We start from the raw sequence: 25,490 nt of genomic DNA, 5'->3' as shown, positions 1-25,490 counted from the left end.
TGTGTTGTAACATTTCATAATAATTTTGTCGGATAGGCTAGTATTTTTAGAGTGCCAGTGTGAGACTGAGAATCAGTCATAAAATAGAAAGCTGTTAGGCTGGTATTTTAACACTTTCTTCTTAAAAAAAAAAAGCTGTTGTCTACTGTACAGAGCGGAGGTTTTAAATTAGTTCCACCACACAAAGACGTGCGATTCCGAACGTGTTTACAGGTGTACTTGAAACAGAATATATGAACGCACTGATATTATTCCAATTTAGTAATCTCTCAGGAACTATTTTTTGTGGTATGTTCCTTCACTAAGATACTAGGACCACCACAAGACTATTTTGGCACGTTTTCGTGATTGCATGTTATCGAGATATACACAGCTTCAATTTAAATCAATAATTAGAAACTCACGTAATTTAATAAAATTGAATAGTACTCTAAACTTCTGATTAGTTCATGTCCAAATTTGGTTTCTCGTAAGAAGCCCTTTCACAAGCCCGAGTGCATGGTATAAATCTCTGTACCATGCACTCACACCACCTTTCCTTTTGCACGGTCAAGTGCAAACCTCTCCGGGATAGCCACGCTACGTCACACTTCTTGCTTGACGTCAACCACTCAGAACTAATTTCAGCATAAATCATTCGCGTAAGTTTTTGAGCTTTGTTTCGTCGATTAAAATAGAACTCATACCCACTCATGTGCTAGCCTTCCACCATATTGGTGGAGTGACGAATGAGTAAGGTCTAGATGAAGAAAAGCGGTGACTGGTTTCGTTCCACAATAAGATTCTCTCTTTTTTTTTCTACTCATGGATTTTTCCTTGAGAAAGTGGTATGCTGCTCCTTGCTAATTTACGTTTTAGTTGAATACAACTTTCTCTTTATTATGCTGCAACCATTGTATATGGTGCTTTCGTCATTAAATGGACACTAAAGTCAACTATCAAGTCGACGTTGATTGTTGAAATGGTGGTCCAGAAACATCGTAGTATTACTTTTGTGCCAAGGAAGGGCCTATTTTGAATTAAAATCACGTTTTAGTGGTCCGCATCGGGTTAACGCCCTTCAAATTACCATCCTCAAGAAGCGGACTGACCGGACCGACTTACGTCACTGTTGCCGTGCACAACGTCACTCGGCTTTACTGCACTAGAAGCAACAGACCGAAATCAGCGGTAGCCACTGCAACAGCAACGGCCTGATCAATTTGCCGCCATTGGCTTCGAGATTGCAGATGCTTTTGTGTCAAACGCGCCCCTCTAGGTGGCACCACCTGTCCCGTATAACCACGCGAAAATTGAATTTTTGAAGCACTCGTGCCACTCCCCATACTAATGTCCGGCGGTTCTTTTTTCCATGAGTCAAACAGAAACGAACAAGCATTTTATTGCGTCTCTTGACGCACGGAAGGTTCTTTATTTAGTGCAGTTAGATCGATTACTAGGGATTAATTGTAGGCGGTCCGTCTGATATCATCGGCGATCATTTTGAAAGTGTCCTACTGCGGCGCTTGTGATCTTGTGCATTTACCTTAATTTCTCGGTAAGTAGGGCACTGTTGTGGACAATATTGTCGTTTTAGATTTTCTCATACATTGAGATTTCACTCTGACGTAAATTGTTATTTGACTTTAGTGTCCCTTTAAATATGGATGGGCTACCGAATTCACCCTCTCATTTCTTCTATCTCCTTTTTCGCCCATTTATCTCTTACTCCCCCGTGCAGGATAGCAAATCGGCCGTCCTTCTGGTGAATCTCTCTGCCTTCTCTCTCTCTCTCTCATGGTCTTCTTGGTGAGCCATGGAACTGAGGAAGCAGCGCCCTAAAATCACACTCACGCATGCAAAAGAAGACACAAACACTCACTTGCGCTGAACGGCCATTGCTGCTTTATTCTTGCTAAAACTTGTCTTATGTGTTGTAGCCGGCGAGCAAGGCGACGCTGGACTCAGTTGGTGGCGAAGGTTTAATGTGCTAAGCAAGCGGCTCGCATGCCAATATAAGTACAGGCACATGACGTAGCCTATGACGTAGCCTGTGACGTCAGTACGGCGCGTCATACGTTGGCTACTACATCTCTTCCCCCTTTATTTAGCAGCATAGCCAAAACGTTCGGGAGGCTTTCGCATTCTTGTACTTCGTCGCGATTCAGGTGGCGCGACGTTTTCTTGGGAGCTGGCGTCAGGCGCCTGCTGTGATGGCAGTTCCGTCACGCTGGCTCGGTCAGGTGGCGGAAGTTGTTGCTCTGGTGCAGGCCCGTCCGGCGGCGATGCGGTGTCGCTGTCGCTTTGTGACGGAGTGGGACCCGGCTGTGCCATGCGGGTTTGCTCAGGAATCCACACGCTTCTGGGAAGAGGAGCAAGGCATGTGTTAGGAACAATATCGTCCGCATGCAGAAAGCGCTCGTGGTCTTCGATTCGGACTATGTATGTTCCTTTGCTAACTCGTCGCACAACTGTTCCTTCCAACCAACGTGGATCACTCGGTCGGTTTCCTCGCACACGAACGTTGTCGCCAACCTCGAAGTCCCTCCCGGAGTATGGGTTTCCTGACCCTGTCTTCGAGCTATATTTGCTTGGGCACGTTTCGCTAGCTCCGGATGCAAGATGCTCAGCCTCGGGCGTGGCCTCCATTAGAGAAACAGTTCGGCTGGCGTCTTACCGGTCGTCGAACACGGTGTGTTTCGGTAGGTGAACAGGAACTGGTCTACCCGATGCTGCATCGTCCGAGTCGCTCCCGTGTTCTGCTCGTCCCGTAGCTGTTTGATGAAGCTTCGCTTGACGGTCTGGACAAGCCTCTCCGCCGTGCCATTTGAAGCTGGGTGGTAAGGTGGTGTCTTGGTGTGCTGCACTGCATTCTAGTTTAGAAAATTTGTGAATTCAGCAGACACAAATTGCGGCCCATTGTCAGTCACAATTCTCTCGGGAAGCCCAAATGCAGCAAAAACAGTGCGGAGTTTTTCAACTGTCGCCTGTGCTGTAGTGGACTTCATGTGCAGAACATCCACTCACTTGGAGTGCGCATCGACAAGCACTAAAAACCAGTCGTTCTTGTAGTAGGCAAAATCCAGGTGAACTCTCTGCCACCTGCGAGTTGGCCATCCCCACGATAACATCGGCACGTGGGGCGCAGAGTTCTGCGTTAGTTGGCAAGTTGAATAACCTCTTACAGTTTCTTCAATGCGGTCGCACAACTTTGGCCACCACACATGGCTTCTTGATAGCATTTTCATGCGAGTGATGCCTGGATGCCCTTCATGCAAAAGCGATAAGACTTCAGATTGTACCGCTTCAGGTATAACAACCCGAGTTCCCCATGTTATGCAACCACAGTCTACCGACAGTTCGTCTTTCCGCGAGAAGAATGGGGCTACGTTGTCTTCTGACACGTACGATGGCCATCCATTCACAACATACATTAGCACCTTAGACAAAACTGGGTCTTTTTGGGTTTCGTCACTGATCCTTTTCGCAGATAGTGGTACGGCTTCTACTGCTGAAAAGAAGTGAACGTAGTCGCTTTCGTCGGTGTCGTTCGGAAGCGGTAATCGCGATAACGCGTCCGCGTTTGCTACTTGGGCTCCCTTTCTGTACACCCATTTGTAGCGATATGCAGCTAGCACTAGCATCCAGCGCTGCATGCGTGCTGCTGCCATTTGCTGAATTGGCTTTGTTTGCCCCAGCAGTCCCTCCAGGGGAAGGTGATCGGAATAAATAGTGAATTGACGGCCGTAAAGATACTTGTGAAACCGTTCGATTCCGAAAATCACAGCCAACGCTTCCTTTTCTATGTGTGCGTAGCCACTTTCGGCCTTTCTCAAAGTGCGTGACGCATAAGCTATCGGCCTTTCTTCCCCGTTCACGACATGAAACAACACTGCGCCAACCCCATAAGGTGAGGCGTCGCAGACTAATCCAAGAGGCTTCTTTGGGTCATAGAATGTTAGCACGCTCGCTTGCGTAAGGAGGCTCTTACTCTCCGCGAAGGCTTTTTCTTCTTTTGCGGACCAGACCCACTTCTTATCCTTCTGAAGCAGTGCATACAAAGGCTTTAGCCTCGAAGACATGTTTGGCATGAACTTGGAGTAAAAAGTTATCATGCCGAGGTACGCTTTAAGCTCACTGATGTTCTTAGGTGTGGGTGCTTCCCTTATGGCTTCAACCTTCTCGACGCACGGGTGCACACCATTTTCGTCAATGATATGCCCAAGATATTTGACAGAATTCAAAAAAAAACTTGCATTTTTCCTTTCTCACTTTTACGCCGTGGTCCCTGAAAACCTGCAGGACTGCTTCCACCCGGGCCAGGCATTCGGTATGCGATGCTCCCGTGATGAGGACGTCGTCGAGGTAGCATACCACTCCCGGTAGTCCTTTCAACAGCTCGTTCATGATTGCCTGGAAAACTGCAGGTGCACTTGAGATTCCGTACGGCATTCGAACATACTGGAACAACCCCATATGAGAGTTTATAGTCAGCAAGGGTCGCGAGTCAGGGTGCACCTCGATTTGCTGATATGCCGTCGAAAGGTCCAGAACGGTGAAAACCTTGCCCCCAGCCAGTGTCGTGAACAAATCCTCCACCGCGGGCAGTGGGTAATGGTCGGTCTTCACTCATGGATTCACCGTCAATTTATAGTCTCCACACAATTTTACTGTGCCGTCTGGCTTGTGAACAGCTACCAGCGGCGTGGCCCAGTCGCTGCGGGTTACGGGCACCAGTACGCCCTCTTTTTGCAAATTGCCTAGCTCATGCTCGACAGGTTCACGAATGGCATACGGCACAGACCACGCCTTGCAAAAGACTGGCATGCTTCCTTCCTTAAGCACCAGTTTTGCTTGGTAACCCTTTATCAACCCTAAACCAGGTGAAAAAACGCTGGCATACCTTGACAGGATGCTATCGACAGACGGTTGTGCGTGCACCTCGTGAATGCTGTTTAGGTCCATTCCGAGGTTCGCAATCCAGTCGCGGCCTAGGAGTGCTGGCTTCTCTCCTGGTACCACGATGATTGGCAGGACTTTCCACTGTCCCTTATAATCGACCAAGACCTCCACTTGGCCTTTCACTTGTAGCGTCGCTCCGCCGTAAGTCTTGAGCTTCATCTCGCACTTCGCAAGCTGCGGCGGCTGCTTTAGCTGCCGGTAAACGCATTCCGGGACGAGTGATACGGCTGCGCCCGTATCTACTTGCATCTTCACAAGCTGGCCGGCTATCTGTACTTCAACTTCATATGGTTGTTCCGTGCCCACCAGATACACACCGTGCAGCAGCAGCTCTGTGCCTCCGCTCGCTTCGTCACTCACGTTGTGGACGGTGCCAGGCGCCGGTTGCTTGCATCTGCACATGCGCGCCAAATGTCCCACGCGCTTGCAAAGATGGCATTTGAATTTACGATAACGGCAGCAACGGGCGTCATGCTCTTGACCGCATCGATAGCAGCTTCGCATTGAACTGTTCTTCGGCTTGCTGGCAAACTCCGGTTCCTTCCCCGTCTTCTTTAGAGCGTGAATGTCGGCATCCGTATTCGCAGTTGGTCGGAATCCCCTCGACTCCCGCTCCGCTAGCTCAACGCTCTTAGCAAAAACGCAGGCCGATTCGAACGTCAGCTCCTTCCTCTTCAGTAAACCCGTCTGAATGGTGGAATTCCGTAACCCAGCGACGAACCGGTCCCGTAAAGGGTCGTCGAGAAACGTACCGTAGTTGCACTTGGCTGCCATGTGCTTCAGCGTGACTGCAAATGCCGCGACGGACTCCCCTTCTCCTTGGTACCTCCTGTTGTTGAATTTGAAACGCTCCGCAATGACTTGACTTGAAGGCTCGTAGTGGCCACTCAGCACTTTCACCAAGTCCTCGAACGCCTTCTCTTCAGGTTTTGCAGGTAGAAGAAGGTCCTTGAGCGTCTTGTACGCTTTCTTTCCTATGGCATAGATCAAGGCTGACTTTTTAAGTTCTTCGTCTTGTACGCCGGCTACTTTGCAATAGTGCCCAAACCGTTTTACATACGATGCGAAATCTTCGTCTCCTTCTTCTATGAAGGCGTCGAATTCCCACATCTTCGCCATACCTTGCCTTTCGCCTTCCAGCTGTCATTGCTCACAGGATCCGCCCCCGTCGTTCGGTGCAGCCTATCCCATCCTCATCGCCATCTGTTGTAGCCGGCGAGCAAGGCGACGCTGGACTCAGTTGGTGGCGAAGGTTTAATGTGCTAAGCAAGCAGCTCGCATGCCAATATAAGTACAGGCACATGACGTAGCCTGTGACGTCAGTACGGCGCGTCATACGTTGGCTACTACATTATGTGACGAATATAACAGTGACGATAGATGAATGATATCAAATGTGACAAATGATAACAGTATAGAGAGTAAATAAAACAAAAAACGTTAGACAAAAGTCACATTTTACAGTGACGATAGATGAATGATATCAAATGTGACAAATGATAACAGTATAGAGAGTAAATAAAACAAAAAACGTTAGACAAAAGTCACATTTTCGATAACATTTCACTGAATGTGCGATTACAGTTGAAGGTAGGGATGCCCGATCTTGTATTTGTTTTTAAATCCTGTCATTCAGAATTTCATTGCAAGGATTACATACACACCCTAAAAAGAACGAGGTCATGAGCATGGAGCGCGAAAAAGAAGAAAGGGAAATCTTCGAAGTAATAAAACGTCGAAAAATAGAAGCTTAAATGTATCATTTGGCCCTCGCTGTCATTCGGTAGAAGTGCGCTGATATCTCAAAGTTCATGACGTCTTTAGTAGAAGATTACCCAAATATCATATTTTGTCAATTTCGGCGGCTATTATTTATTAATTAGTGCTATTATAGCGCATGCGCTTGTTAGCCTGCCTAAGACGGATATTTGCAGTCTAGTAAATGTGTGTTTGTCTTCTTTTTGTGTGCGTGAACATGCATTTTGTGCCCTGCTTCATCAGGTACCGTTGAGTTTTGGCATAGACGTTTTCGCTCATTTAGCCCTGTAAAATAATAAGTGAAGAGCATGCATCTAATTTTGCATACGTCACCTATGCGAACTGGACAGTATCAGTATCCATATGAGCCCACGTAGGTGGTTGGGACTTTCCAGGTTTTGGTCGCTATCATTCGTCAAAACGTTCTTTTTTTAGGGCACGCAATTTTATACGCTCAGCTGGGCACTATTTTCCGACCTTACTATGCACGCAATTCGAGAGTGATCAGTCACTTGCAGTGCTTGTTCAGGAAATGATATGTTCTAATTTATTTTGCTCATAGCATAGTACGATTTGGCACTCCTTTTTTTTCTGTATCGCGACACTTGGTTTCACTTTCTACGTGGTGTCCTGCGTTGCTCGCTGCTCTTAAGCGTCTGATCTCGCTTTATTTCGGACACTTCTGCGGCAAACTAGCATCATGAGCCCGGTACATAGCCGCATAATTTTGTTACTGATCGCCAACCCTCTCTTTCTTGTCATCGTGAATTCTCTGTCGTTATCTCCGGGTAAGTCACCACGTTCTACAAAACGCATTGTGAAGCAAGAACCTTGAGTTACTCATACTTAACTTCGAGAAAGAGTGCAGCTAAGTCTCGGGCAACAAGCTCTTGTTCTCAATACTTGTGAATAAGGGCAGGATAATAATTTCGAACTTGCACTTGTAATAAAACACCTCCATATTTGCATATTTTTACGGGCTGCGGAAGATTGCAGTGGCAGCCATACTTAATCAAAAGACTTATTCTAGTATTATATACAGGTACACTTGCTTAATGGGAACCTAACTGCAGTTAAATACTTGGCTTCACTATTTTATCTGAACTCTGCAATAATACAATATTCAGGGCTTTCCCGTTCGCTATTAAAAAGAAAACGATAAGAAGATGAACATGTGTAGGAGTGAGCTCTCATTGTTCGGAAAACCTTGTTTATTTTTTTGCTTCCTTCATTTTCCAGGTACCAGTACAATGCATCTTCCGGCCCGCGAAGCTTCGGGTGGTCGTGCTACTGGCAAAAAGAATGTGCCTTATTATGGCGACAGTCGAGGCTCAAGCAGAGGATCATCCCGGAAAAGCCAGCAGATGATCGCCAAGTCCTCGAGCAACCCTCATGTCACGCCGTCTGAGCAGACGAAAGTAGAAACAACGTCGCAAAGACAGTTATCATCACCTGCTTTGAATGTGTCGGTGGCACGTGGTGCAGAGGGTGAATCAAGAGGAGTGGCTCATTACTCGAAGAAATCCCAGAGTCTCATCGCAGTGGCTGGAGTGCCCTACTACCCCGTAGCCGTGGGAGTTCGCAGGGTTTATACAATCCCGTACCCGTGGGTGTACTACGCTGTCTATCCTACGACATGGCGACCCCCTGTAGCCCCAGTAATCAACATACCTGTAGTTGTGCACGTGCACCCCCAGATCGTGCCAGTGCAGGTCCCCACAATTGTATCGAACGCGGGTGGTGGTGCCGTTGGCTTTGTACCTGGTGATGACTCGGGAGTTGTAGGTTCAGGCCATCCGAATGCCGACGACGGCATCGACGCTGGCTTTGTGCCAACCTACCGCTGTGGAACTGCCAAAGTTGCTAACTGCCAAGGCTGATAGTAAATCAGAAGGAGCGATCACGTTATCTGTTGTGAGAGACATTGCCATTTGAGAGTTGCATATCTCAAATAGCGGTAGCTCAAATGATTGAGCACTCAATTGGGAACTTAAATAGCGATACATGCATTTCTGAAGACAAATATGGTACGCTGGGTAAGAGAGAAGTTCCATATGAACTAGCGGCAGCCTACTCTCTTATGAAAGTGATGACAATCAGCCGTGCCAATTATTCCTTTCATAAACCTCCCGCCACCTTGCCGGATTCCGCAAAACTAATTAACAGTAATCTACTGCGTCCAATACTGCAGTCATCTTTTCGAGAAATGAGAGGTTGCGTAAATACATGCTAGGTGATTTGATGTCACGTTTATTTGTATTCGCGTATTTTTCTGAGCTACCTACATCTACTCACTTCATGTAGCGAAGTATATGCTTCCTACTGCTGATTCTGGACACGTGATTGTATCTGAATACACACCTTGGGCTAATATAAACATTGCTGAGGAATGTGCCACCCTGTTATGCTTATATAGAGTCGGTCCAGTTCTTTTACCATCAAAAGTTTCAAAATGAATTGTTTGTTTGAATCCTCCTAAGTTTTATACCATACTTTACCAACCATGAACTACAACGACAGTGGTTAGATTATAGTTCGTAAAATGTTAAGGTGCATTAAAATACTCCCTCCTGCCACACATACTTCTGGCTGTGAGAAATTCGTCTTACTTAAATGCATCAGATTTCCCTCATTTGCTTGATAACTACTCACTGTTTGGTCTAATTAACTAACCAGCGAACGAACTAACTAACCAACCAATGAACTGGGAAATGAATAAATAAATAATTCATAATGGTATTAAGAACTTACAGCTGTGAATCTGGGTCAATAATATATAGGGCAAAAAAGATTACTGCTTGTTGATCAAAGTCAAGCCGCTTGCTTTTATTTTTGTCAGTAATTGATGTATGTTGCTGTGTGTTAATTTAGATTAGCCTTTTAAGGCTAATGTTCTTTGGGGTAGCTTGCAATCAAGCATCGGCCCAGCATGGATTAGCGCTTAGAAATGTGAGTACCATTCTTCAGTCAGTCAAGAACTTTATTACTTTATTAAAATGTTCTGAGGAGTTTAAGCCACCAGGGTGTACACAAGAGACATCCTATAGCAGCCGCTACTGCAGGCGACGCCCGAGTCGGGGTGGGAACGTGGTGGCGTTTCGCCATTTCTCGGGCCCTCTGGACTGCTTTTAGTTGGTTTTGCAACTTGGGGCTCTTGAGTGCCTCTTCTCAGTCGGACTCACTGGTCAGAGGTCTCTGAGGTGACGCGGGGCATTGCCAGAGCACTTGTGCGAGTGAACGGGACACTTTTGCGTAGTCTGGCTATTGTGGATTTATTTCCGAGTTGTAACGGCTGAGTCGGCCCCGTGATGGATACGATCTCGTTTGTATAGCATGTGAAAAGCTACCTCTTGCGCTCGTTCGAGCTTTGCATGTCGTAAAGAGTATTGGCTTCTGTCGTTTCAGTAGTGAGAGGTAATTTCGTGGGAGGTGAATAAAAGGTCACTAAACTGTACGACTGGGCCCCGGATCTTCAGTGGCTGATTGATTGTCGCGGCGGGTCAGTTCTCGCGCTTGATCACGAGCCATTTAGTTGAGATTTGGTAGCTGTGGGTGGACGTCTTTGCCCATGTGGGCAGGGAACCAAGAGAGGTAGTGCAAGCCCGTGTATTTGCATGTTGGTAAAATGTGGGCTGCTTCTGGAGCGATGTTGCAGGTTCCGGAAGTCCAAATGGTGGCGCTAGAGTCTGTGAAAACATTGGTGTGTGAGAGGTGGATGATCGCTGAAGCTACACTAAACAAAAATAAGCTGAAATAACCTCAAAAACTGGGTAAACTACTTGTACTCAAGCGCACTACCTTTTCTATTTTTTTAACTACTTACCAGTCGAAGTAAAAATTTACTCTCGTGCTAATTCAGTTTATGAACGTAGGAAGGGCAGTAATTATTTACTCCACTGAGGTTTTGAGAGAATATAGAGAGAGTACATTTTTACTGCATCACAAGGTTTTTGAGGTGACTTCTGGGAGTTAATTCAGGTGGTAAAAAAAATAAAAGTGGACGAGTGCATTCACCCAGAGTCGACATACTTATTAAGTATTAAATGACAGCAGAATTGATGACACATAGATTAAGATAGAGGCAAACACGTACACACAACAAACGCAGAATAGCTGCGGTGACTGAATTTCCGATGGAGGCGGAAATGTTGTAGGCCCGTGTTCTTAGACTTGGGTGCACGTTAAAGAACCCCAGGGGTCAACGCGGGGGTTTTGCTTGGTGCTGTGCTGAAGTTTTTTGATTGTGGCGTCGGATCGCGTTGCTTCGTCGAAGGCGAAATGGTGCGGACCACCTCATTCTCATCGGCATGAAGGATTTCAGTGTCGAAACAGCGGAAATAGTTGCTTTCTGTGCGCAAACATCGAGCCTCTTCGGCGAAACGCATCAGATTTACTTCAAGTTCAAGGACCTGTCTAGTGAGCCCGAGGTTGAAGAAGAGAACTGTGCATGTGGAGCGGGCCCGTCCGAAAGGTGCCAGCACTTTTGCGCTGTCTTACTTCACTGCTACAGCAAAGGCCTTAACAGTTTTACAGGTAAGTACGTTGCGACACGTGCTGTCGATTGCATGTATCCCATTGAGTTCCGTTGCCCCGTCAAAAGTTGAATACGTACGCTGTTCAGTTGATTACAGAACATAGCTATGCGTGCATGTAGGCCAGTGTAACTTGAGATACGACAAATCATAGTTTGAATTGTTATATGAGTGCTACTTTTTTTTCGTTCATGATTGACGTCATTGAGTTTCCAATGAAAAAGTTCGGATGTTTCCGAACACTCGCTTGTCCGAATTGGCAGTAGTTTATATTCATATGGCAGTATTTCACATGCATGCACACTACGCACTCTACGAACGCATAAACATGAGATATATACATACGAACACGCATAGACGCAGGCTACGTACGCGCGACCCTCACGTGCATGTTTGTGTGCCTGTATATACACACATTCGAAAGCAAAACTGTTCGGGGTGCGAAGGATTACAGCAGCTTAATTTGAGAATGGGCAGCACTGAAACTTGCAGATTGATTGATTGATATGTGGGATTTAACGTCCCAAAACCACCATTTAATTATGAGAGACGCCGTAGTGGAGGGCTCCGGAAATTTTGACCACCTGTGGTTCTTCAACGTGCACCCAAATCTGAGCACACGGGCCTACAACAATTCCGCCTCCATCGGAAATGTAGCCGCCGCAGCCGGGATTCGATCCCGTGACCTGCGGGTTAGCAGCCGAGTACCTTAGCCACTAGACCACCGCGGCGGGGCAAAACTTGCAGAGAAAACAAGCATATGCGATTATTGTCACATACATAATTTGACAAATTTCCTAAAGCACTTGCTTATATAAACAAAACTATACTCTGTGCTTAGAGAAACCCAAATATCGATAAGAATGCACCCAAGCTAAATAATGGTGTACTCACCGAGGATTATTAAGCCGTCGAGAGTGAATTGATTAGAACAAACTGCCGTGGTGTCCGTCACCTTCTTTCTAATGCGTAAGCTTTTGATTTGCGATATTGTCCGTCGCTCGTCGTCTGCATCCTTCGGGAAGTGATAAAAAGATACGATGCGGCAGACTTTCCACCGCAACACCACGTATTGTGGCGCACTTGAATGGTCTTTGTACGCCTCTTTCTTCTTTTTCGGGCTTGCACGTGCGGCATGGAAAAATAAAGAAAATATGTGGCCACTTCTCAACGCGCCCAACGCGGTAACATATATCTCCTTTCAAGGTTGACCCTGTTAGCGCCGTTTCCGGTCGCGGCCGCTAGGGGGGCGTGCACCTAGCTGGAGTCACGAATAGTCGCGGGAGACATACTTCAACGGTGGCGTCAGTGGAGGAGGAGGAGAATGGCTCGTCAATTACATGCGTGACGTTCACTCGCTTAAGTGCGGGTTGGCGGAACGGAAACTACCCCCCACGATAAGGGGAGCGTGCATCGATGTGGTCTTTCCCAACTTCAACGTCGAATGTCTGCTGGAACCTCTCTGTGTGCATTTGACCGATCACAAGGCCGTGGTAGTCAAGGCGAAAGGCACGCCAGCTCCAGTCCAGTGCCCGTGTTCACTCTGAAGAAATGACAAGACCACCTATGCCAGCCGTCGCTTCCAACGAACCTTCCAGCACTCACCTCAGCACCCGCGTTAGCGCTGTTTAACCCGTGGCGCCACCCGTGCGCAACACTGCTGCTTGGCATCCCGTCAGGTTTTCCTTTGGGAAAATGTCGTTAATTTTTCCATCTCTTAACACCTTTACCCAGAACAGGGTAGCGAACTGGACGCGTGTGAAGGCAGCCTTCTTATTTTTCCTTTTTTTACCCCGCAGCTGCCCACTGACAATTTGGTACATGTTAGTATACCTAAGCCTTGCATAAATATTGCTATGAGGGCTTCGATTTCTTTTCAGGACATGTGAGCACATATATCGGTAGCTCGGTCTCATAACCTAATCAAGCCAATACACTAGGATAAGTTGTGCCTGGCGCAGAGGACGATCCCTTAGATCAACTTTCCTTCCTTCCTTTTCAGATAAATCGTTCGGTAATAGCTGGTTCACCGTAGGTGTACAGAGGTTACGGCGGTAGTCCGCTGGTCCTAAAGTTCTGGTTTCGATTCCGGCCAGCATTCCGATGGAGGCGAAATGAGTGACATGCAGTGAATAATGTCAGGGAACATTGCAGAACACCAGATAGTCGAAATTTCTGAAGCCTTCCACGACAGCATGTCTCATTCCTATCGAGGTGTTGAGACATATGACCCCAAGAAATATTACTATTACTGCCACAAAAGATGTATGAGGAGTTTTACATGCCAATCAATGAAAAGATTCTGAGGCACGACATAGTGGAGAGCTCTGAAAATTTCGACTATCTGGGTTTATTTAATGCGCACCTAAATTAAGCGCAGGGGCCGTTATCCTTTTCCGGCTAACAATTTGTGTTGGAACACATTGCAGTGACAGCACCACAACCATAATGTCACTCAAATACTTTTTAATGTTTTGCCTACTCAAGATAGGCTAGCATATTTACCAGTGATCGAAATTTTCGTAGGATTTGGTTTTTACATAATAATAATAATAATAATAATAATAATAATAATAATAATAATAATAATAATAATAATAATAATAATAATAATAATAATAATAATAATAATAATAATAATAATAATAATAACTCATTTGTCTGAAGGGCACATCACTACTCAAAATTCTTTTTTCTGAGTTCTTGCATCTTTACTACGCCATCGCCAACTCACCTTCAAGTTACAAAGTGTCACTGTATCCTAAGAAACGAATTTGTTGAAGGAAAGTTTGCTTTTGATATTTTAATATAAAATTACAAGGGAACTCAGCAGGGCGAAAGTGGCCTTTTAGTGATACTGGTTGAACAATCGTACTGTTCATTCTCCGCTCAGAACTCTCCTACCAATCAACACTTTGTTGGTTTCATGCTTTCACGCTGTGAGTTAGAAGCAGTTGTATCATCCTCACTTTGTTCCAGATTTGTCCAGCTTTTCGCAATGACGCGCACATGACTTCAAAAGCCACTCTTTCTTGTGCATTCGCGCTTGCAAACTCGGTATTGCTTAGTGCTCTTCAGTCGCCCATGGTTCTTTGTTCGCGACCAAGTACATGCGGTTCCAGCTCACGCTGCACCTGCCGAAATGGCAACCGAGCCTGCTTTTGTGGAATCGCCTGAAAAGAACTCGCTGCCTCCTTTTGCGCTTTCACCGGGGAATGCAAGTTTTCATTTTGTTTCTTTCTAACTTTCACGCAGCACGTTCGAAGGTGCTTCAATGTCACACGTCGCGCCCCTCTCGACTCAGACAGAGGCCTGTGGATTAGTTCGCGCAGATGGCTCTCAAACGAGCCTTGATCTTGAAAACCGCTCGCTTCGCTCGCAGTCACTTTTTGAAAATTCACCTGACTCAGCTGAAATCTTGAATGCAGGGGCATCGCGCTTTAGTGCGAGATGAGAGCTGTTTCAGTCTTATGGCTTCTAGGACTGGTTCTCTATCCGGGTTTCTCAACGGGTAAGTGCACCAGTGTGTCACTCGACAGTTAAAACGCTGATTAGAGAAAGGCTTGCTGTAGGACTAATTGATCAGACATATATGTGCTGCAAAGTATATATTCATGTAATTTCAATCAGTGGACCACTCATTTTTGCCGCATAGTTATTTTAATTTGGATGCCGCACGTGCGAGCCCGAAAAAGCGATGATGACTACGACAATTGCATAAATACAGCTCTCTCGAGTAGCTGCGTCTCGCCACATGATCTAGCGAAACTGCTAACGCTATCAATCTGAACTATCCGGTGGGTGAGATGCACAGACCAGAATAATCATGCTTAAATTTAGCCACATGGTCAATGCTTCACTTTTGCAGAAAATGGCATATCGCTCATTGACATGCTTGTTTATGTCGACCAGAACAAACGGTGTGCGAATGGCTTAGGGAGCATGCTTGAAAAGCTAGAAATGTCGATGAGAAACACGCGCGTTTGGTTATCACAAAGTGCGATTGTGAGACGAGGTTTCGAGAGATCAGCATTCGGAGCAGTTCTGCAGGTAATTCGGCTCCGTTGGGTTTTGAAGCATTTCTATGTTAACTTCAAGCATGCAAGATAAGTGACGCGTTGGTAGTGCCTGACACATGAAGACTTGCATCGGACAGGAGATATAGTTCTGGCTGAAATGACTTTGCGTTTCCACAAAATTTGGTGGTGAGATACATGCGCTCGACAGTGAGCTCATAAATGAATGGCGCTGGAGTCCAGTTTGTCCTCGCCTATGACTGCTATGGGCCTAGTTTGCGCATAGCAGAAATCAGACTGAATGCGTTGTGAATCGGGGTTCTTTACAGGGCTCTAAAGATATAAATGGTGTTTCCAGTGAAAATAATCCAAATATTAATAAAACGCATTAACCACTGCTGGCTGAAAACATACACATGATTTGCCGTAGTGTGTCGATCCTGAGAGTGTTTTCATATTTCTGAATAATTATTTAATTAGTTATGATCAAGTATACAAAATTTTTATATAAACTTTGGAGCAGTACCTGTTTAACCATGTATTATGTGGTGCTGTATAGGGGCCGAAAAACGAAGACATATATGTCATTAGTTCCACCTCGCTGCGGTAACCACATTTTTAAACTCGTTTGTTCAAACTACGACATCGCGTGCGTGCATCAGGTGCTATCAACAGCAGAAGTGTACGGGATGTTGTATCCACAACAAATGCGAACTTCTGCTGTATTAGTGCTTCATGCTTGTGATAAAGCTGACAACTGTATAGGTCAGAATGCTAAGTGCGGTATGGAATATTTATTTCAAAATTATATTCGTATACCAAGCGGGAATTAAGCTTTATCAAACATTTTGCTTCCCGAAAACTTTTGGTGTTGATAGCATGATATCACAAGAAGGCATACTGATTCCTGTAGTGAGTGTCGTCATGCAAGTAAGCGGCAAACCGGGTATCTATTTATTCGAACAAGTAATGCCATCATTCACGAAAATGACTAAAATATTATTTAATGTACCTAATGTCCCACATGTGCGTGACATCACCTCTGTGTTTACTTGACACAAAGATGTCGCAGCGTTCATGTTCTACACTAATTTCGTAAACTGTGGTGGTAGATGGAAGGTATGATGTTGGGCTGTTAAGCTGAGGACGTGGGGTCGAAACCCGGCTCCGACCGCCGCATTTTAATTGGGGCGACACAAAAATACATTCATTATATAAATTTAGATGCATCTAAAAGAACTTAGGTGGTCAAGTTATTCCGCAGTCACTATCTGAGGCTTTATTTCATAATCATATATTGATTTGGGCACGCAATACACGAGTAATTCCAACTACTTTTGAGGTAGAACTGTATGAACGAGGCAAAGGTAAGTGAATAGAAGTCATTCGTCAGTTTGTTAATTAGCTTAGAGATAATGACTGGGACAATTGCATGAATACAGCTTAGTTTCGAGTAGCCTTATGATGTAAAAAATTAGGCAGTGATAAGTTTTCTAAATTTATTGTTTGCACATATATGTTGCATCACTATTGATACAGATGCACGAGCAAAAATGTGGGCAAGGTAGATCATTGTAGGATCGTGCCATCTTAATACGCCCGTCCTAACGTGGGAGAAACCCACTGGGCGTTAGTCGCGTTTCTCAGGACTACAAATAAAGGTCCTCCCTTCATCCATTCATATATTTTTCTCGGTATATTACTGCGCTGTTTATGTTCATCATAAACGAAGTATAGTTAACAACTAGCACATTCTCTTCTGCATGCGAAACTGAGTCCTCTTACTGCGCCCATTTTTCAAGTGACACTGCTCAAACCTTTAATTTGTCCGACACCTGCTGTGGCACTGAGATTCCACTGATACTCACTCTATTGTTGAATAACACAGATATGCAATTCGCCTCCCACACTGATTTGTCGGGAGCGGTGGAGGTGCCGGAATCGCAAAGGGGCCCAAGCCCGATCACCAAGCACACCCGGACTCTGCGAGCTTCCCAGCAACAGGTCAGCCTGCCCCCGTTCTCGCCGTTTGAACCCTGGTATGAAAACAACGTCGCAGAAAGAAACAGGCGCGTGGCACGCACCCCTGATGACTCCTCGGCGCGTCTGCACTTTCCGTACCTGACACCGGGTTTGGCCGCGGGTCCGGGGTTGGTAACGTGCGGAACGAGCGTCGCCTACCAGCTAAGCGTGTTTGGAACGCTGAGACCCGTCTTGGTGAGGCATCTGTGCGTGCCTACTCGACCACCGCCACCACCGCCACCACCACCGCCACCTCCGCCGCCGCCTCCTCCACCGACTAGGCCACCACCTCCGCCTCCAACGCCATCAGTCATTATACTCGTGCTCCGAGGACTGGCCGTGGTTCCTGCCAAATAGACAAGGGTTCTGTGGCATATGCGAACATCTCGAAGTACATATTCTTTCACTACTTGAAAGTGTTTAAACGAAGACGTAAAGCAAGATGCGGGTCGCTGAAAATAGCACTGAATGATCACAATTGTTATTACAGACAAAGTATTTTAAGTCATTCCTGTCTTATCTCTTAATAGGTACGACCAAAACGTGAAAATTCTTTGTTATATTGGCTGTGCCTAAGCGAAACGAGGTTCTCTTGACGATCGAAGTGACAGGACACATGTCTCTGAGGGAGCTACAGATAAAAACGACTGGAACCTAATCCAAATAGATCGATAAACTTGGCACTGTCAATACTGAGCAAAAGTGTTGAATTAACTAAATGAATTCGCTTGAAATAAAATTCACCAAACGTCCCCTCATTCTCATCCTATTCGCACTCCGCCTAGCAAGCGAGCAAATATTTTAGCACCAGGTGAATGTAACTTGTTCAAGCTTCGAAGTGTATGAATGGAGCAGAATACTTGTTGAGGTCATACAAACCGAAGCCTGTGCCAAAAGCTTGTGGAGTGGTTGTCAATATTAGAGCCATTATTTATGTTGAACAGTCACCGTTAATACGTGTTCAATATCAGCAGTGATGGCACATAACATGGGTGATACAATGAAGCTCTTTGCAAACATCCAAACTTTGCTGCTAGCAGCGAACACTCAATTTTGTTATCTTCTTACTACAAAGATTGTGTACTTCAGCATTTGAGTCTGAAAAAGATACATATATGTATAGGTTTGTCCTCGGCAGTACCATCTTTATTGACTAAATTCCTTTTCTCAGGAATTTGTTCGAGGTCCCATGACTAAACAAGGTAATCAGAACGATTTTTAATGGAGGAACTTTAATCTGCAATAAAAAGGGTACAAAAAGCACTAACGCGTTCATAATGAATTAAGTGAACTAACCTATTCCACCGTAACCGTTTTATTTATGAGAGTTAACTAATGGTTTCACCATTTTCCGAAGTATAAGGCAGCAACGTAATGTTTCAGTTTTGCTAAGCTCCTTGCCTTTCACTTTTTTCCATCTTTCCCTCTGTCTTTTTTTTATTAGTTACCGATGCTGTGTTCGGTCACCTTTATATATGTAGCAAAAACAGACTCCGTCCATGCGTTTTTGTACCTGTGGATAGAAAAAAAAGGAAACCTTTGGGCTATACTTGGAGAGAGAGAGAAATATAGATAGAAAAAACGTAGGGAGGTCAACCTGGTAGAAGTAACTGGTTTGCTACTCTGCGCAAGGCGGGGGGGGGGGGGGGTCGGGGTTGTAAAGAGACTGAGAGAAAAGCAATTGTGGGTCCTCTCAGACAGCGATCATTGCGATCTGCCATTCATGACATGCTTGAACTTACTGTTTACAGCAGCTTCCATAATTTAAAAATCTATGAACAGTTCATTTTCTTGCCAGTGTACGAGAGGACTTTGTAACATTACGCTACTAAGAGCTGATGTGGCACAACTTCAGAATTCCCCGCCTCGAGTGAGCATTCGCGTTTGAAATGAGGTTTTTGTTGGAATCCGTACCCATACAAAAAAAAAAAGCTTCCTATACTAATATACAGTAGAAGTGCTTGCCAAACAACGCACCACAAGACTTTTATGCTACTCTGACACCTGTCAGGGAGCTGGCAACATGAGAAGACAACATCTCTCAAAGCTAACAGTATAACAGCTTCTCAAAACTGCCAGACAGACAGATTGTCTTTTACATCGAGCTCGCAATTGGGTACCACGTTGGTGGCGTCAACAGTGAACTAGTCTCTGAAATGTTCCTCCCCTTCGACCTTTCCCTTTGCAGGTTAGCCATCAGCAGTCCGTCCTAGATAACCTCTTTTCTTTTCATGTATTTATTTTTCCTTCCTTTTTCCTTCACCTCTACCACGCATCACTGTCTTGTGGCCTTCGTTAGGCTAATAGTCGCCGTTGTGTCGAGTAATAGAACTGGAAAATGATGGTGATATATTTATATGCGTGGTTTAACGTCCCGAAACCACCATATAATTATGAGACGCCGTAGTGGAGAGCTCCAGAAATTTTGACCACCTGAGGTTCTTTAACATGCACCCAAATCTGAGCATACAGGCTACAGCATTTCGCCTCCATCAAAAATGCAGCAGCCGCCTCCGCCGCCGGTATTCGATCCGGCGACCTGCGGGTCAGCAGACAAGTACCTTAGACACTAGACCACCGCGGCGGGGAGAACTTAAAAATGGTAATCGTGACTCCTCTTATAGCGGGCATATTTACCCGTAGCTTAACCCAGAGAGCTTGTACTACTCACTACTGTTGCCGTTAAGACACACCATGCTCGAGTGTTTCATAAAAAAATACGGCTTTACAGAACTAAAAAATCAGGCATTGATGACGTTTGAAAGAACTTTAGAAATAACGCACGAAAGCTTTTGTTGCGCTATTCCAAAAATACAAGTGTAGTTGCTGGCCAGGAAATCGCCTAAAACAGACGGCTAAATATAATGAAATAAGGTTTAAAAACTTGTTCAACTGCCCATAAAGAATGGTACAGGATCATAGCGGTTTCGAGGTTCTTCTTACATGAGTGCACATTGACGCTCTTTCGGAGGTTATTGGCCCGGGTGTGACAGCAGGTCCACAAACAATCCCGTAGCTCCGGTTGGGCTGACCCCGTTTGGCTTCAGTGCGATCCGTCAGAAAGGGCAGCATCCTGGATGCCCTGTGTACGGCTTACATGAACCATTTCAGCCCTGGCTTTTGAGGCTGCAAGAGCTCGTAGGCCAACAACAGCATGCTCCTCTCATCGCCATACTGCTTTTTACTAGCGTCGGCTGCCATCGTGATAATGGCTGGTAAGTGGCACTTCGTTTATACGCCTGTACAGAAAGCATAATTAGCATAGAAATTATGAAAATACACTTCCAACCTCTTTTTTTTTATGACGCAAGAGACTTTGGTTGCAACTCAGAGGAATACGGAGGCACCTGCTTTAGTTGACGCACCTACAAAGCATATTTTACTGAAAATTGTTTGGGAGAATGCAACCGAGAAACTGATAATGAGTCAAGCGTCATATAAAACACGAGAAATCAAAACATTGAAAAGTTATCAACTGAAAGTAAAGGCCTGTTGAGCATAAAACGGCAGCTTCTGATAAACAGCACCAGAGATATTTGCTTTATATCTTTTTCCAAGGTTTTCACTGGTCAGCCTTAGTGCTCATCCACTCGAGCCAGTGTGTTAAGCAATATTATTGTGTGCACTTGAGACCATTTATAGAAAGATTCCGGTTTGTCCTATTTAGAATGTTTTTGGGAATGTGTTCTTTAACCTCAATAACTTTAGCCATGAGCTTTTTTGTGAGCCGACCCTGCGAATACAGACCTAGAAGTTGCCTTTTGTTTTATTGTGAAGATTCACCATGCTCATTGCAGGTGTGGTTGATCAATAACTGGTTGGCTCGTGGGTACTTACTCTTTCATGCTTTCATGACTGGCCGACACTAACTAACACGAATTGTTTTTCAGTTATGACAGGTGCATGTGTGTCGCTTGGTACCTCAATTAGTGTTCGGCTGCTCCTCTTCTCTGGTGTATTAGTCGCGCGCGTAATATAACAAAAATATAGTAGAAAACGAACTATTGTTTTTATGGTGTATTTTGCATAAACTTCAACTTGTGTATGGAAAAGAATGCGCAGTTTTCTTGTAGGGACATTGTGATTCATGCTGACCACGAAATGAGCCCAGCTTGCATGGTTGCTGAGCAGTGTAATTTTTTGACGGTACAGTAGTAGGAGAATAGTCTCTTCTTAAAAAAAGTTCTTAAAGAGAGACAAACAAAACTTTAGGTCTTAGTGAATGAGCAATGTTTGCGAACGCCTAAAACATCAATATTATACACAAACTAGAACAAACAGATAATAAAGTCAAGGAATGTATAAGAGATGCTATTTGTAGTAAATATCATGTAAAGGAAAAGAAAGAATGGTGGACGAAGAAACAGCTTGTAGCTGGCAGGAACCGAACCTGGAGACTTCGAATCACACGTCTGATACTAACAGCTACAGTGGCGGTCGTCTACCTGTCCACTTTGTCGGGTATTCATATGCATTTAAACCTAGGAGTGTTAGTCAGTGCCACTTGGAGCCAGGACGGCGATTATGGAACACTGTTTTTCGGCCTGCTGGCGTTATGAAACACGTGATTTTTTTTATGAGCCGGCAGCTGTCCAATAACCCCACGTATATTAGGGAAAATTGAAGAGCTCGTTTTCTTCTTTCGTCCCCCTTGTTTTGTTCATTCATAGCAGGGGTCTCTCTCTGGCACACTTACGGTAGTATATGTGAGATAATTGGTCAGCTGGCAGCAGCCAACCTTTCTTGGCATTGTCTTTATTTACGGCTTAGCCATTCACTGCCACGCATTAGTCGGGAAGAAATAAGAACGCCTGTGTGCAATATATTAGGACGGATACTGATTTCTGCAACCCTTATGGTAGGACAATACAAGTGTTACGCACTTGAGTAGGAGTGTTAGAGAAGAAAGTGGAAAGAGAAGGCCACTTTCCCCTCTCTTTTATCTTTCACTCCTTTCAGTGAGACTATACAGTGTTATATCAGTGTCAGGGTGGTACGAGAAACCACTGATCAAGAAATCCTATAATCAGCAGAAAACAATCTATGAGTAATACAGCACCATAATATTTTTGTTGTATTAGGATAAGTACTAAAAAAATTAGAACACAGAAATAATAAAATTTACACACAACATTATTAAGCCCTTTTTCGCTAAATATGTACATTATTATGTACAGTTTCCGCTCATAATGCTCTTCATAGTGATGTAATCATGATGATCGCATCTTTTTCTTTTTAAGTTTCGAGAGCCTGCCTTCTGCAGGCATAAGCTATATTACGATCATGTAGGTGCACTTTGACGGCTATTTATTACCGGAACATTGATTTTTCGCTGAACATTTAGTGAATGTTCAAAGAGATTCATTATTTCATACCAGCAGCCGTTTTACCATACTGGCCGTTATGCAAGTTGAAATGTTCCTTCTTTTTTTCAGACAACTCCACGCTGCGACTAAGCGAGGGCGGTCGTGCGCGGCAGTGCTGTCCTGATTTCAATATCACGCTTCCTGACTGGGAGGAGGAAGAGCGTGACGAAGTCTCGACGCCACCGGCACAGCAGAGGACACCACATTACACGTTACGCCCAACTCATGTACTGACCATGCGCCAGGCTAGCATAAATTATCTGCTCCGACCCTATCAGACCCCGTACGCCGTCGTCATCAGGAGGCCACCTGTCAGACCTCAGAGACCGATGGCATTCGCTTACAGTCCCCCGAGGACTGCCACTGACAGAAATGGAAGCCTGCCGGCCACTTCCCTGGGTATTGCAGGGAGCGGTGGGACAATAACCTTGCCCATTTACTCACGTCCAATGTATGGTGCTCCGTACTCGTACTACAGGCCGTATTACCACCATGTATATAGGGGCTCCGCACTGGCGCCAATTCATACTGGTGGATTTGTCGTACCGTATCCAGCTCCTTCTCCGGCGGGACTCCAGCCGCCCGCACAAGTAACGGTGCCAGTGTACATCAACGTGGGCGCCGGCGGTGTTCCACCCGAATACCAGCAGGACGGAGATGGGGGGACTGGCTTTCTTTCCTCGTTTGGAGCACCGTCACAAAAGAAGACCTACCCTCAAACATCATCCGCTGTCCAGGGAAACTTCTCGGCGTATTCTTGAGCACTCTGAGAAAAGAAAAACCCTTCCAACGAAGTAACAGTCCTGGATGTTTCCCCAAGATCTCTATCTAGTGCTCAGTTGTTAGCCCCCCAGTGAACTATCAATGATCATTTTATAAAACGCACAGGGTCTTACTATTGTGTTTTACTGAAGCGTGCTCTATTTTGTGTACTGTATGTGTGTCTGAACCTATTTATGATAACAATAAAGGTAGCTTGTCATCTACTGATGTCTAGGTATTTATTGCACCTGCCACTGTACATACGTATTCTCTACACACCGATTCATCGTAATGCTTCACGGATTCCTGTGTGAGACTGGTGAAGATGGCCTCATATATGACGGCGTATGCACCCCATGAACAAAAAATTCCGAGGCGTGAATGAAATGGCTATATGTGAGTGTGCACCAAAAATCAACTAAATAATTGAAAACACGTGTAAGGAAAAACAATTACGGTGGACATTGAAGGTGTAGAAAACAATGTATGTGGCTGGAAGTTAGTGAACAGAGTATGTCGCAGTTCACTGACTTGCGAACCAGCTTTCAATCAAAGGATCACTCAGTTTTAACGACCACTTACCCTTCTGTCTAGAACATGCACACTGTCTAGATACAGTGTGCATGTTTGCAATGTAAATAATAATATGATTTGAGGCACCTCACAACCTTGTACTGTCGTGGTGAGTGAGGAAACGTTAAAAGATCTGCACAGTGAAGTCCTAGGACGACCCTGGTGAGTTCGTTTTCCTCAGACCATGCAGCAGTTAACTTTTTAAGGCACCACCTCCAATAGCCTGCTACCGTAATCTTTCACAAAACCCCACTACGCTGCTTATTGCGAACGCCCAGGGGCTGGCGCATGTGTAATAGGGAGAAAGAGAGAGGGAGCTTCGAGGTTGGTCTGAGCGAAAGTTACCTCTCCTTTCATCTCTCAATTTCTTTGTCTTTTTCTTATTTCTGTAATTCTTTTTTTTAGTCTTGCTTTCAGTTTTTTGCCGCCCCATTTTCATGTACACTTCATTCATTTATATTCTATGTCTTTCTCCCTTCATTTCTTTTTATATTTCTATCTTTCTTTTTCGCTTTCTCTCAATTTTTTCTTTTTATTTTTTCCTCTCTCTATGTGTTCGCTTTTTTGTCTTCTTATTGGTTTATTTATCTCTTTTTTGCGTCTTTCACATGCTTCTCTCCCCCGAGCAGAGTTTTCCCTTAACGCTCCCTCCTACTCTACTTGGTAGCACGACTCGCCGAAATTTAGTGGGGCATGCCGACCTGTTGATTTCTGTGGACACTAAAATGTTGACTGCTGACTTAAACCACTCCGCTGTAGAAATTCAGACCGAAAATGTATTGCAGTATTGAATTATACCTATACTGCCCAACAAAGCTAATGTAAACAAACATAGCAAAAAAAAACAAGAAATATCCTTCATTATGGACTGGATCTGTAGAGCAAGCTTTCTTTGACAGCGTTCATATTTGTGTTAGTGTGTTATCGTAGGCTTCGCAGAAAAAATTCACAATAAGAGCACTCACAGGCATGCCACACAGTCATAGTGTTAATTGCGAAGGCCTTCCCTAAAAAAAGCACACGTAGCAAAAGTTCAGCAAAAAATGAATAATTCATCTTTTTTCATAATAGTTACACCACGGGCACACCAGGTAAAACTCTTGTGTGAAAAGAAAAGGACAGAAAAAAACCCTGAGTACTGTACACAGTGCGGTCGCATGAATGCTAAGTCGATTTCACAGACCTTCTAGAAGCTATGCTTCAAAGAAAAAGAAAAGAAAAATTTTTAATGCGCTACAACGTGAGCGAAATGTTATTATTGCCAAGTGAATGTGTATGCCTACAAAATGTCACCTAAATGAAAAAAAAAACAACTGGTAGTCGGAAGGAGGAAAATAGTTATCAGGCAAGCAAACCTATAAGCTGAAGAATAGTAAATACATTCAAAAATACACATTTTTAATATGTGAAGCCAAGAGATAACCCAGTTAAGGGAAGCATCGAGAAAGTGCTTTATGATTTTCGTCGCAATATAGAAGTGATGATCAACAAGGAAGCTAAAGCGCTAAGTCATCAACTGA

General features: G+C 44.8%; 3 protein-coding genes across 4 annotated transcripts in view; all 3 read left to right on the top strand.

Annotated features, from left to right (window-relative positions):
* LOC142775823 (uncharacterized) overlaps positions 1 to 9,445 on the top strand; it is an 83,032-nt gene extending 73,587 nt beyond the window's left edge. For both annotated transcript variants that reach the window (XM_075877983.1, XM_075877982.1), the window contains one exon: positions 7,939 to 9,445. In XM_075877983.1, coding sequence (XP_075734098.1) covers positions 7,950 to 8,579 — 630 coding nt within the window. In that variant the 5' untranslated portion in view covers positions 7,939 to 7,949 and the 3' untranslated portion in view covers positions 8,580 to 9,445. The remainder of the gene's footprint in view (positions 1 to 7,938) is intronic.
* Positions 9,446 to 13,879: 4,434 nt separating this feature from the next.
* Positions 13,880 to 18,021, top strand: LOC142775822 (uncharacterized). The gene is made up of 2 exons (XM_075877980.1): positions 13,880 to 14,742; positions 17,136 to 18,021. Exons 1-2 carry the CDS (start codon positions 14,682 to 14,684, stop codon positions 17,624 to 17,626), a joined length of 552 nt encoding a protein of 183 aa, XP_075734095.1. The 5' UTR covers positions 13,880 to 14,681; the 3' UTR covers positions 17,627 to 18,021.
* A 924-nt stretch (positions 18,022 to 18,945) lies between these two features.
* Positions 18,946 to 23,629, top strand: LOC142777006 (uncharacterized). Its single transcript, XM_075881313.1, has 2 exons — positions 18,946 to 20,484; positions 22,705 to 23,629. Exons 1-2 carry the CDS (start codon positions 20,424 to 20,426, stop codon positions 23,394 to 23,396), a joined length of 753 nt encoding a protein of 250 aa, XP_075737428.1. The 5' UTR covers positions 18,946 to 20,423; the 3' UTR covers positions 23,397 to 23,629.
* Positions 23,630 to 25,490: the final 1,861 nt, after the last annotated feature.

The sequence above is a fragment of the Rhipicephalus microplus genome, chromosome X, assembly GCF_043290135.1.
Source record: "Rhipicephalus microplus isolate Deutch F79 chromosome X, USDA_Rmic, whole genome shotgun sequence".
In the NCBI taxonomy this organism is placed as follows: Eukaryota; Metazoa; Arthropoda; class Arachnida; order Ixodida; family Ixodidae; genus Rhipicephalus; species Rhipicephalus microplus.
Note: the sequence above shows the minus strand (reverse complement) of the source record. Positions and strands in the feature narration are given on the sequence as shown.